Genomic DNA, 11,803 nt, shown 5'->3' on the forward strand with positions numbered 1-11,803 from the left:
CCTATGAAAAGACAGTCGAAGAAGAGAAGCACCGATCACCGTTATATGCCAAGGTGTCACACGAGGAAAAGGAATCAATTACAATGAGGAGTCTCCTTAATCCCAGAGAGAACCAGGCAAGGACGTTGAATGCAGTCCTTCATTTTGTTAACTCCACCGGATTACATCTTTGGAAGTCGAAGGTCTGAATCCTGCATTCTCACCCTGACCTGTGAGAGGCAGCAATGTGCCCCAAGGCATCCAGCCTGCCGGAAATTTATAAGAAGAAGAAGAAGAGAAGAACCTGCCCGCCAATTTTAAAGGATGTAAACAGATCAGTCCTTCCTCGTCTGATCGACATGTTGTGAAGAAAATAACTTTAACCACGTAACGACGAATATTTCTCCGTCTAAAATGAATTCCAGTGGAAAAGGTAGCGCGATAAACACTTCTGTGTTTGGGTTGAAAACCAATACGTTGTCACTCCAGCTCGTAGACAGCATCATGTTCTGTTTTTGCAACGTTAGCGAGCTACTTACCGACTTGGCATCAGCTAACATTGCTTAGCTAGGACTCTCAGGTTACTCTAACCTCTATTATGATTACTTGATGCTAGCAGGACTGGAATGCGTTAAAATCCATGTCGATGTAATGTAGCTACAGCTGCAAAATACTTAAATTGAACGAACGTTAAACAGTTTTGTAATTATGTCAACAGGATCTGTCGATTCAACCCACATTGCTGCCAGGTAATTGACTTTTGTTGTGCTCTGTTTGCTTTATTCACACTGTCTCTAAATACACGTTGCTAACTGTACGGATGGAAACGTTGAAGCTGAACTGTAATTACCTTATGCTATTGATCCAGAACCAGACGACTACTATGTGTCTGTGTGTGGTTGTTGTTTTTTCCCTTTTCCAAGGTGTTGATAAGATACTACTTTGGCTTGCTGTTCTTAAATTCCATCTTCAGCTCAGTGTTTCTCTTTTATAAGTGCTACTTTCTGGTGTTACAGTGGTGACAGCGATTCCATCAAAGTCTTTGTCCGAGTGCGACCCCTGACCCAGGGTACTGGGCTGACCACAGATGGAGATCAGAATCTGTGTCTCACAGTCACTTCACCCAACACCATCCGTCTGCTGTCAAAACCAGAACCACGAACCTTCACCTATGATCATGTTGCTGACATGAACACATCTCAGGTTTGGTTATTAAATTATAAACACATCATTAGTAGATCACATGACTCAAAAGGTTGATCCCAGTAAAAAATGCTTGTGTTCTTCAACAGGACTCTGTTTTCTCCAGTGTGGCCAAGAATATTGTTGAGTCTTGTATGAATGGATATAATGGTACTATATTTGCCTAGTAAGTGTCCTTAATGTTGTTTATGTTCAATCTAAAATTGAAAATGATTACTGGCACAGTCGATTCCTAACTGTATTTCACTGATGCTTCTGCAGTGGACAAACCGGCTCAGGGAAAACTTTCACCATGCTTGGTAAGTATTCCTTATTATTAGTTTTACTCTATACAACAAACTAGTTAAATCATTCAACAGAATAAAATAAATGCCTTTTTTCTTGCCATCTTGCCAAGGACCATCTGAGTTGGATAACTTCACAGATGAACTAAGGGGGGTTATTCCTCGAAGTTTTGAATACCTGTTTTTTCTCATCAACAGAGAAGCAGAAAGGGTGAGCAACAACATTTTATCGCCATGAATGTGTTGTAGCCCAATATTAATATTGTTTTGGGGCGCTTTTTTTGTTTGCAATTTTTGTTTTGTAAATCAATGTATGTTCATTTTTTAAATTGCTCCTTCTTCCTGTTTCCCTGAAGTCCGGCCAGTCCAAGAGTTTCCTCTGCAAATGCTCTTTTATTGAGATATACAATGAACAAATTTATGACCTTCTGGACACAGCCTCAGCCAGCCTTTTCCTCAGAGAGAACATCAAAAAGGGTGTATTTGTTGAGGGAGCTGTGGAGAAATTTGTGAACTCAGCTGCTGAAGCCTACCAGGTATAAATTCCTCCTTTGTGAGTCATGGTAGGCTATTGTAGGCGATTACTTTAATGTTTGATAAAATTCATATCTGACCTATCAAGAATGAAAGAAACTCATTAACTGTCTTTCAAATCACTTAGGTGCTGTCTATGGGCTGGCGCAATCGACGTGTGGCCTCCACCTCCATGAATCGCGAGTCTTCAAGATCTCATGCCGTGTTCACTATGACTTTGGAGTCCAAGGAGTCCATCAATGAAGTGGTGAACATCCGAATGTCTCAGCTGAACCTGGTTGACCTGGCAGGGTCTGAGAGACAGAAAGACACACACACAGAGGGCTCCAGACTCAAGGTAAAGCTTTGACACTGCACTACTACATTTGTGATTTTCTTTCATCTGTAACAGTTGCTGTCTGCACTGTTTCTCTTTCAGGAGGCCAGCAGTATCAATCGCTCACTCATGTGCCTTGGCCAGGTGATCATGGCTTTGGTGGATGTATCCAATGGGAAGAATCGCCACATCTGCTACAGGGATTCTAAACTCACCTTCTTGCTCAGGGTGAGTGATGCAAGATACGTTCTTGATGTGATGGTGGAAGTTGCACAACTAAACTTAATTGAAAATATGACGTATGTTCAATATTTTCAGATACAGTGGCACGCACTTTAACCATTTTATTATTTGTATTTCAGGACTCTCTTGGAGGAAATGCAAAGACTTACATCATAGCAAATGTGCACCCTGGATCAAAGTGTTTTGGAGAAACATTGTCCACTTTGCAGTTTGCCCAGAGAGCAAAACTGATCAAAAATAAGGTATTTGTCATTAAATAAAACCATATACTGTGTAAAAGTGGACCAGAATTAACATGATTCCGGTGATTCTATATTTACACCATTCCGTTATTTCATTCTGGTGTGATTTTTCTCTTTTTCCAGGCTGTTATCAATGAAGACACACAGGGAAATGTAAGGCAGTTGCAGGCTGAAGTGAAGAAGCTGAAAGAGCAGCTTACACAGGTGCTGGCAGCTCAGGGAATGGACTGTGGAAGAGATATAGCACCAGGAGGACCTGAACTCCCCATGGGTAACAGCCTACAAATTAAACATATGCTGACTTTCACTCAAGTGACATCCTATTTAAACTATTTACACGTCAAAGTTACAAACTGATGCTCAAGTGGAGCCTGAAGTCAGAGCCTTAAATCTCGAGCGTTATTTTTTTAAACAAATATAAAATGGCTTTTCTTACCAGGCCCAACCACTGAAATGCAACACAACATCTCATACAAATCGAAGTTTATGTCTGCTGTTCGTTTGTGGAGGAAGCAAGATGAGGAGAAGAAGGTACGGGGAGTGTTGTTTCGCATTGGTAATTATTATGAGAAAGTACTCTTTTATTATGGGAAATAACGCTGATGCAAGGAACTTAGAGTTATGTCTGACCACACTCAGATGCTGCTTAAGAAGGTGGCTCAGCTTGAGGAGGCCTGGACACAAAAGGACAAGTTCATCCATTCCAGCCGGATGATTGTCAGGTTTCGAGAAGACCACATCTCTCGTCTTGAGAAAAAACTGAAGGCAGGACAAAGCTTGCTTTCAGACAAAGATTCTCAGGCTTTGATTGACCAGCTGAAAGAAGAGATTAAGATCTTAAGAGATCAGGTAAAAAATGTCAAGCCTTTTACGCGCTGTCTAACCCACATCTCATGACTATGTCTTCATATTGTGTAAATACATGGTGGTGGAGAGGTTCTCTAGTTCAGATGCCAAAACATTCCTTAGCCTTTTAAGGTTGCTGTGAGAAACTCCAATGATTTAATGTTTTATTTCCTGTATCATCCAAAAGAGATTCATCCAAGGCAATTAAACAGGAAGCAGAGTAGGGTTATATGTGTAATGGGTAATGATTTCGTCTAATAATAGCCATACACAGCTCCACAGTTCCTCTGAACTCTGGGATGTATTGCTTACCACCAGCATTTCTTGCACTCACTTTTGCCTTTTAAGGTTGAACATCATCCAAAGATGACTCGATATGCAGCAGAGAATTACAGCCTCAGGGAGGAGAATCGCCTACTGCGTTCTCTTGAATCAGTGGTTAAAGCTGAAGAGGTTGCTGCTCAGGTTGCTGCTGAGTTGGAAGACGCCTTTCAGATGGCTGTAGAGTCAGAAAGACTCCCAGAAAGTAAGATGGAGGATAGTAATCAGAGAATTGAGAAAATATTTTGTACATACAAAAAAAAAAACACGCATTTTAATAATCATATGTTGCTCCACAGCTGCAGCAGTCTCTTCATCCACTGTGGCTACAGATACTGTCTCAGCAGCTACAATTGAGAAGCTGAACGCTAAACTTCTTCAGAAGCAGTCAGACCTCGCAGCTGCTCTTCGGGCCTTTGAGGAGTACAAAGAAGTGACCAAGTAAGGAGGTTATTTAACAAGAAAAGCCAAAGTGACAATGTGATTATACTGAAAAGTTTAAGAGATGCTTAGGAACTCGTCCCTCCAAAAACCAGAAATACATGCATGAAGTCCAGTAATAATAAATAGAACACATTTGTGAGCACACACAGGACTTTTTTTCTTTTTTTTTTTACCAATAACTGTTTGCACTATTGAATGTGAGTGTGATTGTGTGTCTGTATATGTAGCCCTGTGACAGACCTGTCCAGGGTGTCCCCTGCCTTCGACCGAGTCAACTGGGATAGACTCCAGCACCCCCGCAACCCTAATGAGGATAAAGCGGTGTATAGAGAATGGATGGATGAATGTTTACATTATGAACTGGATTTGCTTTCATAAAACACATTGTAGGTTCCCGGCTTCCATTTTATTTAGTTTGGCAAACAATATCTCGGTCTATTTTCATATATTTGCCCCGACTCCTCTACTTGTTTATCCACTTTTGTTTGTATTAAGAACTGCACAGCTCTGATTTATGGGTTGATGGAGAGCTGTTTTTGTTTAAAGAAGTGATCAATCTTTGATTAGCTGTGGGAAACATGCTATTTTCCATGCAGTGCCTTCACAAAGTATTTTTTTATAGCATAATGTGGTGCTTTGTGCTTTAGGAAACAGATGTCACAGTTGGAGTCTGAGAAAAGATACCTTGACAAGTCCAACAGGCATTTGGAGAACATTTTGGAAGCCACAAATGCTTATAAAAAACGGGAGGTTTCTGAACTGAACAGAATTCATGTTGAAACTATAAAGGTAAGTCAAGCTTTAAATATGTTCCTATATAACTGTGAGACAACTCTAACTTGTTGTTATGGCTACTTTCTACAATTCTGAAAAAATATAATCTGTTTTAATTTTTAAATATTTATCATACCAGATTCTCACCACGCCCACCAAAGCATACAATTTGCGGTCCCGCTTCGTGCCTCTCTCCAGCCCCGACCACCTGAAAGATGAAGATGATAAAGCAGAGAACATTTGGGCTGAGCAGCCTCCATCAGACATGGGTGAGATGGCCTTGACAGAGGAGCTGCGTCAAGTGCAGGTAAATTATTGTGCATTATCCTTTATACATGTGTACAGAAAGCACATCCAGTCCTCCCGTTGTCTTATACTTTCTGTAATTTCTCTTCAGGATCAAGTCAGTCGTGTCCAGACACAGCTAAATGAAGAGGAGCTAAAGAACAGCAAATTGTTGCAGCAAATTGCAAAACTTGAGGAGCAGATTACCGTGATGTCACAAGAGGCTGACCACAAGGATGAGGTAGAACTTCCTCATATACATTTATTGTGGTAACTTGGAAAAACGTAGTACAGTTTATTAATCTGTCCTGTTATCCTGATGGTTCACACTTGATGCAGCAACTTTCTACTGAGAGAACCAATAGGGACAAAGATCAGCTCGTCCTGCAAGAAACCATTAACAACCTGCAACAAAGCCTTCAGTCTGAACAGCAGGCTGCACAAGGTGAGGCTCTGATGTTTCTCCCGATCATTTGCTTGGACTGTGGTTGCTGTTTGTGAACTTGTAATTTTCAGTCTCATTGTGAGGTTGTTTTCACTTGAGCCATTGATGGAGACAAACACTTCAAGGTATTACCTCTTCTTTCAGTTCTGAGGAGTGAGATACGCGATCTACGCTTGGTGCTGCAGTCATCCGATGAGGAGCTGGCCTCTGTGAAGAACGAACTGAGAGACGGTCAGAGTGAGCAGGAGAAAGAGATGAGTCAGCTCTCCAACAGCCTGATCAGCACACAGCTCCAGCTTGACAAAGTCCAGTAAGTATGAATCAAATACACAGCGCTGCGCTCGTCTTTCTCTCGTGTATTTATGTGCTCGCAACCACAATGTGATCTTCACTCCAGACTGGAGTGGGAGCAGCTTCTAGAGCAGCATCGGACTCTGCAGGATTCGTTTGACCAGCTGCAAGCTGAGGCCAAGTTTGAGGCTGATCAGGCGAGACAGCAGCTGCACGACAGGCAGCAGGAGATTGATGAACTGAAGACGCAAGTCATGGTTAGTGAGCTCAGAATCTCCGGAGCCATTTTTGATGTTAAATGTAAGTTTTTATGACTTACCTGTCTTCATTTGCTATTCTTCTGATTTTTTTCTTTCACTCTAGGCATTAAGTAATTCTCTGCAAAGTGAGCAAGAGCACACAAGCACCCTGATCTCCCAGTTAAGAGAAAACAAAGAAATTACATCAAAGTGAGTTTGCACAGTATAACTGTGGATTATGCCTTTCTTTGTGAACTGCTTCGAACAATTTTAATTTTTAAAATGATGCTCATATTGACAGATGTAACCTTTGTATATTGTGTGTTCCTGCAGAGAACTTACTGAAACTGTGGAGCAGAATACACATCTCAGAAAACAAGTTTCAGACTTGACAATACAAAATCAACAGCAGGTCAGTCATCAGGAATGTGTGCATACTTGCAAAGTAGAACAGTAACTGCAGATGAGGAGTTAAACCTCGTTTCTTATTTTTGTTTTGAAGGTGTCCAAAATTGCCGATTTTGAGCAAAATTTAACTTCTGCCAATGAAAGGATAAAAAGCTTGGAGCAGAAGATTGAGCAGGACAAAGTAAGACTCCGTGAACAATTCTTTCTTTAGCTACAGAAATGGCTTCAATTTGTCTACTGTCCCTCTGAATACCTTTTGTGTTGTTTGACAGGATGTTGTTTTAGATCTGATTAACCAAACCAGAGACCTCCGCAGTGAACTGAGCCAGAAGGACCAGACCATGAACCACCTGTCTGGAGATATCAAAGACATTACGGTGCTCTTCCTCCTATTTTACCCCTTATCTGTCTTCCAAAACATTACTATTTAAGTGTAACATTTGAATCAGTCATTGTGTGTGTGTGTGTATTAATAATAATGCCATTGTTCTTCCAGGCCAAATACAATGCTGCCTGCCTTGAAAGGGAGGACATCAAGGAGCAAAACTGTAAGATGCAGGCAGAAATCTGTGACCTGAAACAAACTTTAGACAGGAGGGAAACATCCAACAAAATAGAGGTAATGTTTGTCAATACTGATGCGATGACCACAGTTTTGTCGGTACAAAACAAATTTTAAAAATGAAAAGAAAACCCACAACATCTAATGTGCACGTTCTTAGGTTGAGGTGTTGCAGGAGGAGATTGCTTACGCCACTGAAGAAGTCGAGAGACTCGCCAAGGTTTTAGATGAGCAGAACAGCCTCCTCCAAGCATCTCAAGAGCAAACAGCCCAGAAGGAGGTCACGATACAGAATCTAGAGCAGAAGGTGAAGTTTTTTTTGGATGTCTTAGCACATTAAACAAATAAGCAGTAGCATAAAAAATCCAAAGGATAGTATTTTGTCAAAATTAGTCATTTCCTAAACTCTCATTTCATACCAGGTGCAACAACAACAGGAAGCTGTTGAGAAAACAATCAGAAATGGAATTTTCAAACCCCTTGTTGAACCAACCGTCACGCCTAAATCACTTCCTCGGGTAAAACCTGCTGATGGTTCAACTGTTCTTCATATATGGCTTCACAAATGGAGCATGTGACTTATTTTTGTAATTGCAGTCATGTGCTCATCTTTTTTTTTCTTTCTTTCTTTTTTTTTTAAGACACCCTGTACTCCAGGAAGCTTCAACAGGGACCTGACCCAGGTGCTGGAGAGCCAGGAGCAGGAGCTGGAGAGTCGACGCTCCTCCATGATGACCATGGAGATTCTGTTAGCAGAGCTGAACGCTGAGAGGACTGCCAAGAATGAAGAAATCCAAAGACTGAAGGTATATTTTTGTGCAAAAGTTAAATGAACATTTAGCCATTCACAATTAGATTGAATTGTACCAGACTATTTTGTGTCTTACAAAAAATTTTTGTACCTTACATAGTTCATTTTACAGTGGTTTACAGTCCATCAAAACCACTTTATTAAAATGTTTTTGTTGCTCTATTTGCACTTTTTAATTAAACTCAATGACATTTAATTGTCTTATTATCATACTTTACTACTGTTAGTACTCATGTTTTGTATAACCTGTCCTCAGACGCAGCTGACTGAAAAAGAGATGGTCCGAATGGAGATCCAGGAATTGCTCGACAAGTTTTACACAAAGCAGAATCAGCTGACACAGAATGGAAATAACAGGTTGAATTTCTTCATTCCGTAATTCTGCCGTCTCCTGCGTTTCATGCTGTCTATAAATTATGGAATAAGGAAAGTGAGTAATGTTGTCTTGTGATTTTTCAGTGATGAGTTGAATGAAGCCATCAAGCAGTCAATGCTTAAAGAGCTGCAGGAGGAGAGAGCAGAGAAGGTCTGCATCTGTCTCTTTGCCGCTTTTATTTTTCTCTCTTAAATGCATAATTTTTTTATTGTGTTTCTCTGTTATTCATTACCAGAGCAAAATCCTAGAGAAGCTGTCTGGCACTCAGAAAAGGTAAACACCTGTGTGGATTGGTTTGGTCAAATGAATCACTGTTTGTTATTGTTTGTTATTGGGCCTTGTCTCTCATTGATGCCTGAAGTTTTACAACTGCAACCATGTTTCTTTTATTTTCCTCCCTCGTGGATTAGATTGCAGGCACAGGAGTCCATGCTGGCTCAGTCTCAGACTTGTGTTCAAGAGTTGACCACTGAGTTGAGGAACCGCTGTCTAGAGTTGAGAGATCTTAGCCAGAGGATGCATGATGAGGATAAGCTCGTCCAGGTGAGAGATGGAGTTCACCACAGTCATTCACTAAAGAACTTTGGACAAATTTAGCTTCAATGTCTGCTACAACAGAACCCCCAAACAATCTGAGCTGAGTCAGAGTGAAAGGATCAATTCAAAATAACCAGGATTGATAGCACATGCACAAGGACTGCCACACTAATGAAAAAATGATTCTTGTATTTGACTTTGGTCAAATGTTTGCTTTATTCCAGGAGAACGAGGTTCTCCGTAAGCAGAACGTTAAGCTGTCGGAGGAGAATGGGAAACTTGTAGGACACAAAAACCACAAACAAAGGATTGAATATCTGGTTAAACTGAAAAAGGACAATACTAAACTTCAAGAGGTAACTAGCATTTCTTATATAATTTCATGATATCGATCTTTGGTTGCGAATTTTGTTATCAGAACATGTTGATCACCTTTGTCCGTTTTTTTTTGTTTTTGTTTTTGTTTTGCTTTCAAGGAAAACGAAAAGCTCCGAACAGAGCTTACCTTAATGCGAGACCACATTGGATGTCCTTCTATGGAGATGATGTAAATCCCTGGTTTGTACATGAATTGTGAACAAGTGTTCTTTTGTTTTGTGTTTTTTAAGACATTGGTATTCCTGATTTTTAATTTGTTTTTCAGTCAGTAAATGTGAAGCAGTATTTTACTTATCTTTTGCTGTTTTCCCAAAATTTAGATTGACTCAGGCGTTATTTTAGCAGCAAGGACAGACCAGCGGTGACAAAACTTTGATTAATGCAGCTACGTCATTACTCAGTCTTGCTGAACTGCTTTGAATGTACAGGATATGTCTAGTCGCAGTTCTCGCAGGCTGAAAATCTTTCTGTTCATACCTTTTTTGGTGCTCATGTCTGGTGCTGTGATTGTTGACTAACCATTTAGGTTGTGTCCATGGTATAATGTTTGTTGTATTTTTTTTCCCATCATTCTTATAACCAGTGCTTTTTTGATACTTTTTATTATACTGTAATTAAATTCTTTTTCCTACTTCTAATTGTCTCAATTTATATTTTATGATGTTTATTTTCTGAACACTTGAAAGAAAATGAAAGAATAAAGTCATTCAGGGATGCAAGGACTATGGAAAAAAAAGTAATCGTAAAAGCTCTTTGTCTGAGGTCATCCAATGCTTTAAATTCTCTAAAGAGTAGGAACTTCCAAAATGTTACATTTATAATATCAATCTGAGAATACTCCTCACATTGGAGAAGCTGGGACAAGAAATGGTTGCAATTTATGCTTGAAAAATTCCTCAATCATTACCAAAAGACGGTATTTGTGATTCTTAGACCAACCACTAGTTGGAGACGTAACGTCCTCATCTGCGTCAAGGTCAGAGAGATGCAGTTATTGTAATTAACACCTGCAGCATGAAGAAAGCTTTCACTGCTGAACAAATTTCAGAGTGGTTCACCTCGGGGACCAAGTTTGCAAACATCAAACTCAGAGACGAAGTGACTGAAAAAAAGTCTGACGGACCGTTGTCGAATGAGACCAGGTAAGACAAATGGACGAAGTAACAAAGTTAGCTTAAACTTGGCTAGTCATGCTAGCTAGCTAAAGCTACCTTCAGTTGGAGAAATACTCCTGAACACTGGTGTAAGTAAGTCAAACTAGTTAGCATTTTGTCAAATTGTATAAAGATAGAATTTTCTATATCTATCTTAAGTATTTGTATTAAAATTCTTCAGAACATTTACAATTACAGCTGCCATTAACGTTAGCTTCCCAGCATATAGACACAGCCCAAACACGTGAGCGGGAAATGGCAGTTTCCAAGCTTTTTTTCAAATTATTATTTGTGATTAATTCGAGGGAAAAAAATGCACAAATGCTAACTTAAATTCTTAGGTAAAGCATACTGTTGGGCCTTCTAAAACAAATAGGAAATAACACAGAGAAGCACCTTTGACCAGTGACTATACTCTGCCACTTAGACATGCGGCTTTGAACAACCTCATTAACACGGTTTTGTTACGCCGCCAAGTCACGCGGCAGTTATGTGACTAATGTATGTATTTTTGTTTTTCTGTGGACAACTCGACTCAAAAACGGACTCATTGACTATTTGATTGAAATTTTCAGGGAAGGTCAGTCTGGATCCACGGGTTTGTTCAAGATTTCTGGATTACCAGATAGGCATGGTGTCACTGTAACTGTTAGCTGCCTGCTGATCACATGATTGCGATCCTGCTAAAAATCCATCGCTGAGGGCTTATTAGGACTTCGTCAGAAATCATAAAATGACTGAGCAGCCTTGGTGGAGTGCTTCACTCCCTGTGTGACTTGTCTCTGACACCATTCTCAGTTTGTCATTATTATTTCCAGTGCAGTACATTAATTTGGTTCTTCAAATGTTTCTCTACACAGCCATGAATAATAAAAGAAATACTCAAACTGAAATGTAAAATTCAAGAATACCAAAATGAGCCAACCAAGCACGCATTATTTTTATGTACCTGCAGGATTAAAATAAATCCCCAGGTAGCTCGTACTCCCAAATTCCCCTCAATAAATAAGTACAGCAGCAGCTTGTCCACCAGAAAGGCCCAGGATGTTTCCTTTAAGGTTACGCTATTTGCCAGAAGCAGTTGTCACTTGCTGTGGAGATTTAGACTCTTCATGGACTCATAGGATTATT

At 40.0% G+C, this 11,803-nt stretch overlaps 1 protein-coding gene across 1 annotated transcript; it reads left to right on the forward strand.

The window, feature by feature from the left end:
• kif15 (kinesin family member 15) lies at positions 1-10,156 on the forward strand. Its single transcript, XM_022221882.2, has 35 exons — positions 1-412; positions 698-728; positions 996-1,182; positions 1,272-1,348; positions 1,444-1,481; positions 1,580-1,677; positions 1,823-2,002; positions 2,128-2,337; positions 2,419-2,544; positions 2,679-2,801; positions 2,925-3,072; positions 3,241-3,332; positions 3,441-3,650; positions 3,996-4,173; positions 4,268-4,409; positions 5,060-5,201; positions 5,326-5,493; positions 5,584-5,712; positions 5,811-5,916; positions 6,061-6,226; positions 6,314-6,464; positions 6,571-6,656; positions 6,780-6,858; positions 6,949-7,035; positions 7,127-7,231; positions 7,351-7,473; positions 7,577-7,723; positions 7,839-7,934; positions 8,058-8,222; positions 8,484-8,584; positions 8,687-8,753; positions 8,839-8,876; positions 9,014-9,146; positions 9,365-9,496; positions 9,617-10,156. Exons 1-35 carry the CDS (start codon positions 394-396, stop codon positions 9,689-9,691), a joined length of 4,155 nt encoding a protein of 1,384 aa, XP_022077574.1. The 5' UTR covers positions 1-393; the 3' UTR covers positions 9,692-10,156.
• The last annotated feature ends 1,647 nt before the right edge of the window (positions 10,157-11,803 follow it).

This window comes from Acanthochromis polyacanthus, chromosome 1, assembly GCF_021347895.1.
Source record: "Acanthochromis polyacanthus isolate Apoly-LR-REF ecotype Palm Island chromosome 1, KAUST_Apoly_ChrSc, whole genome shotgun sequence".
Classification (NCBI taxonomy): domain Eukaryota; kingdom Metazoa; phylum Chordata; class Actinopteri; family Pomacentridae; genus Acanthochromis; species Acanthochromis polyacanthus.

Bases quoted from the DNA above. Each gene is read 5' to 3' on its own strand.
- kif15 (XM_022221882.2), top strand. The intron at 1,678-1,822 runs GTGAGCAACAAC...GTTTCCCTGAAG, and splicing joins TCAACAGAGAAGCAGAAAGG to TCCGGCCAGTCCAAGAGTTT. The intron at 6,657-6,779 runs GTGAGTTTGCAC...GTGTTCCTGCAG, and splicing joins AACAAAGAAATTACATCAAA to AGAACTTACTGAAACTGTGG.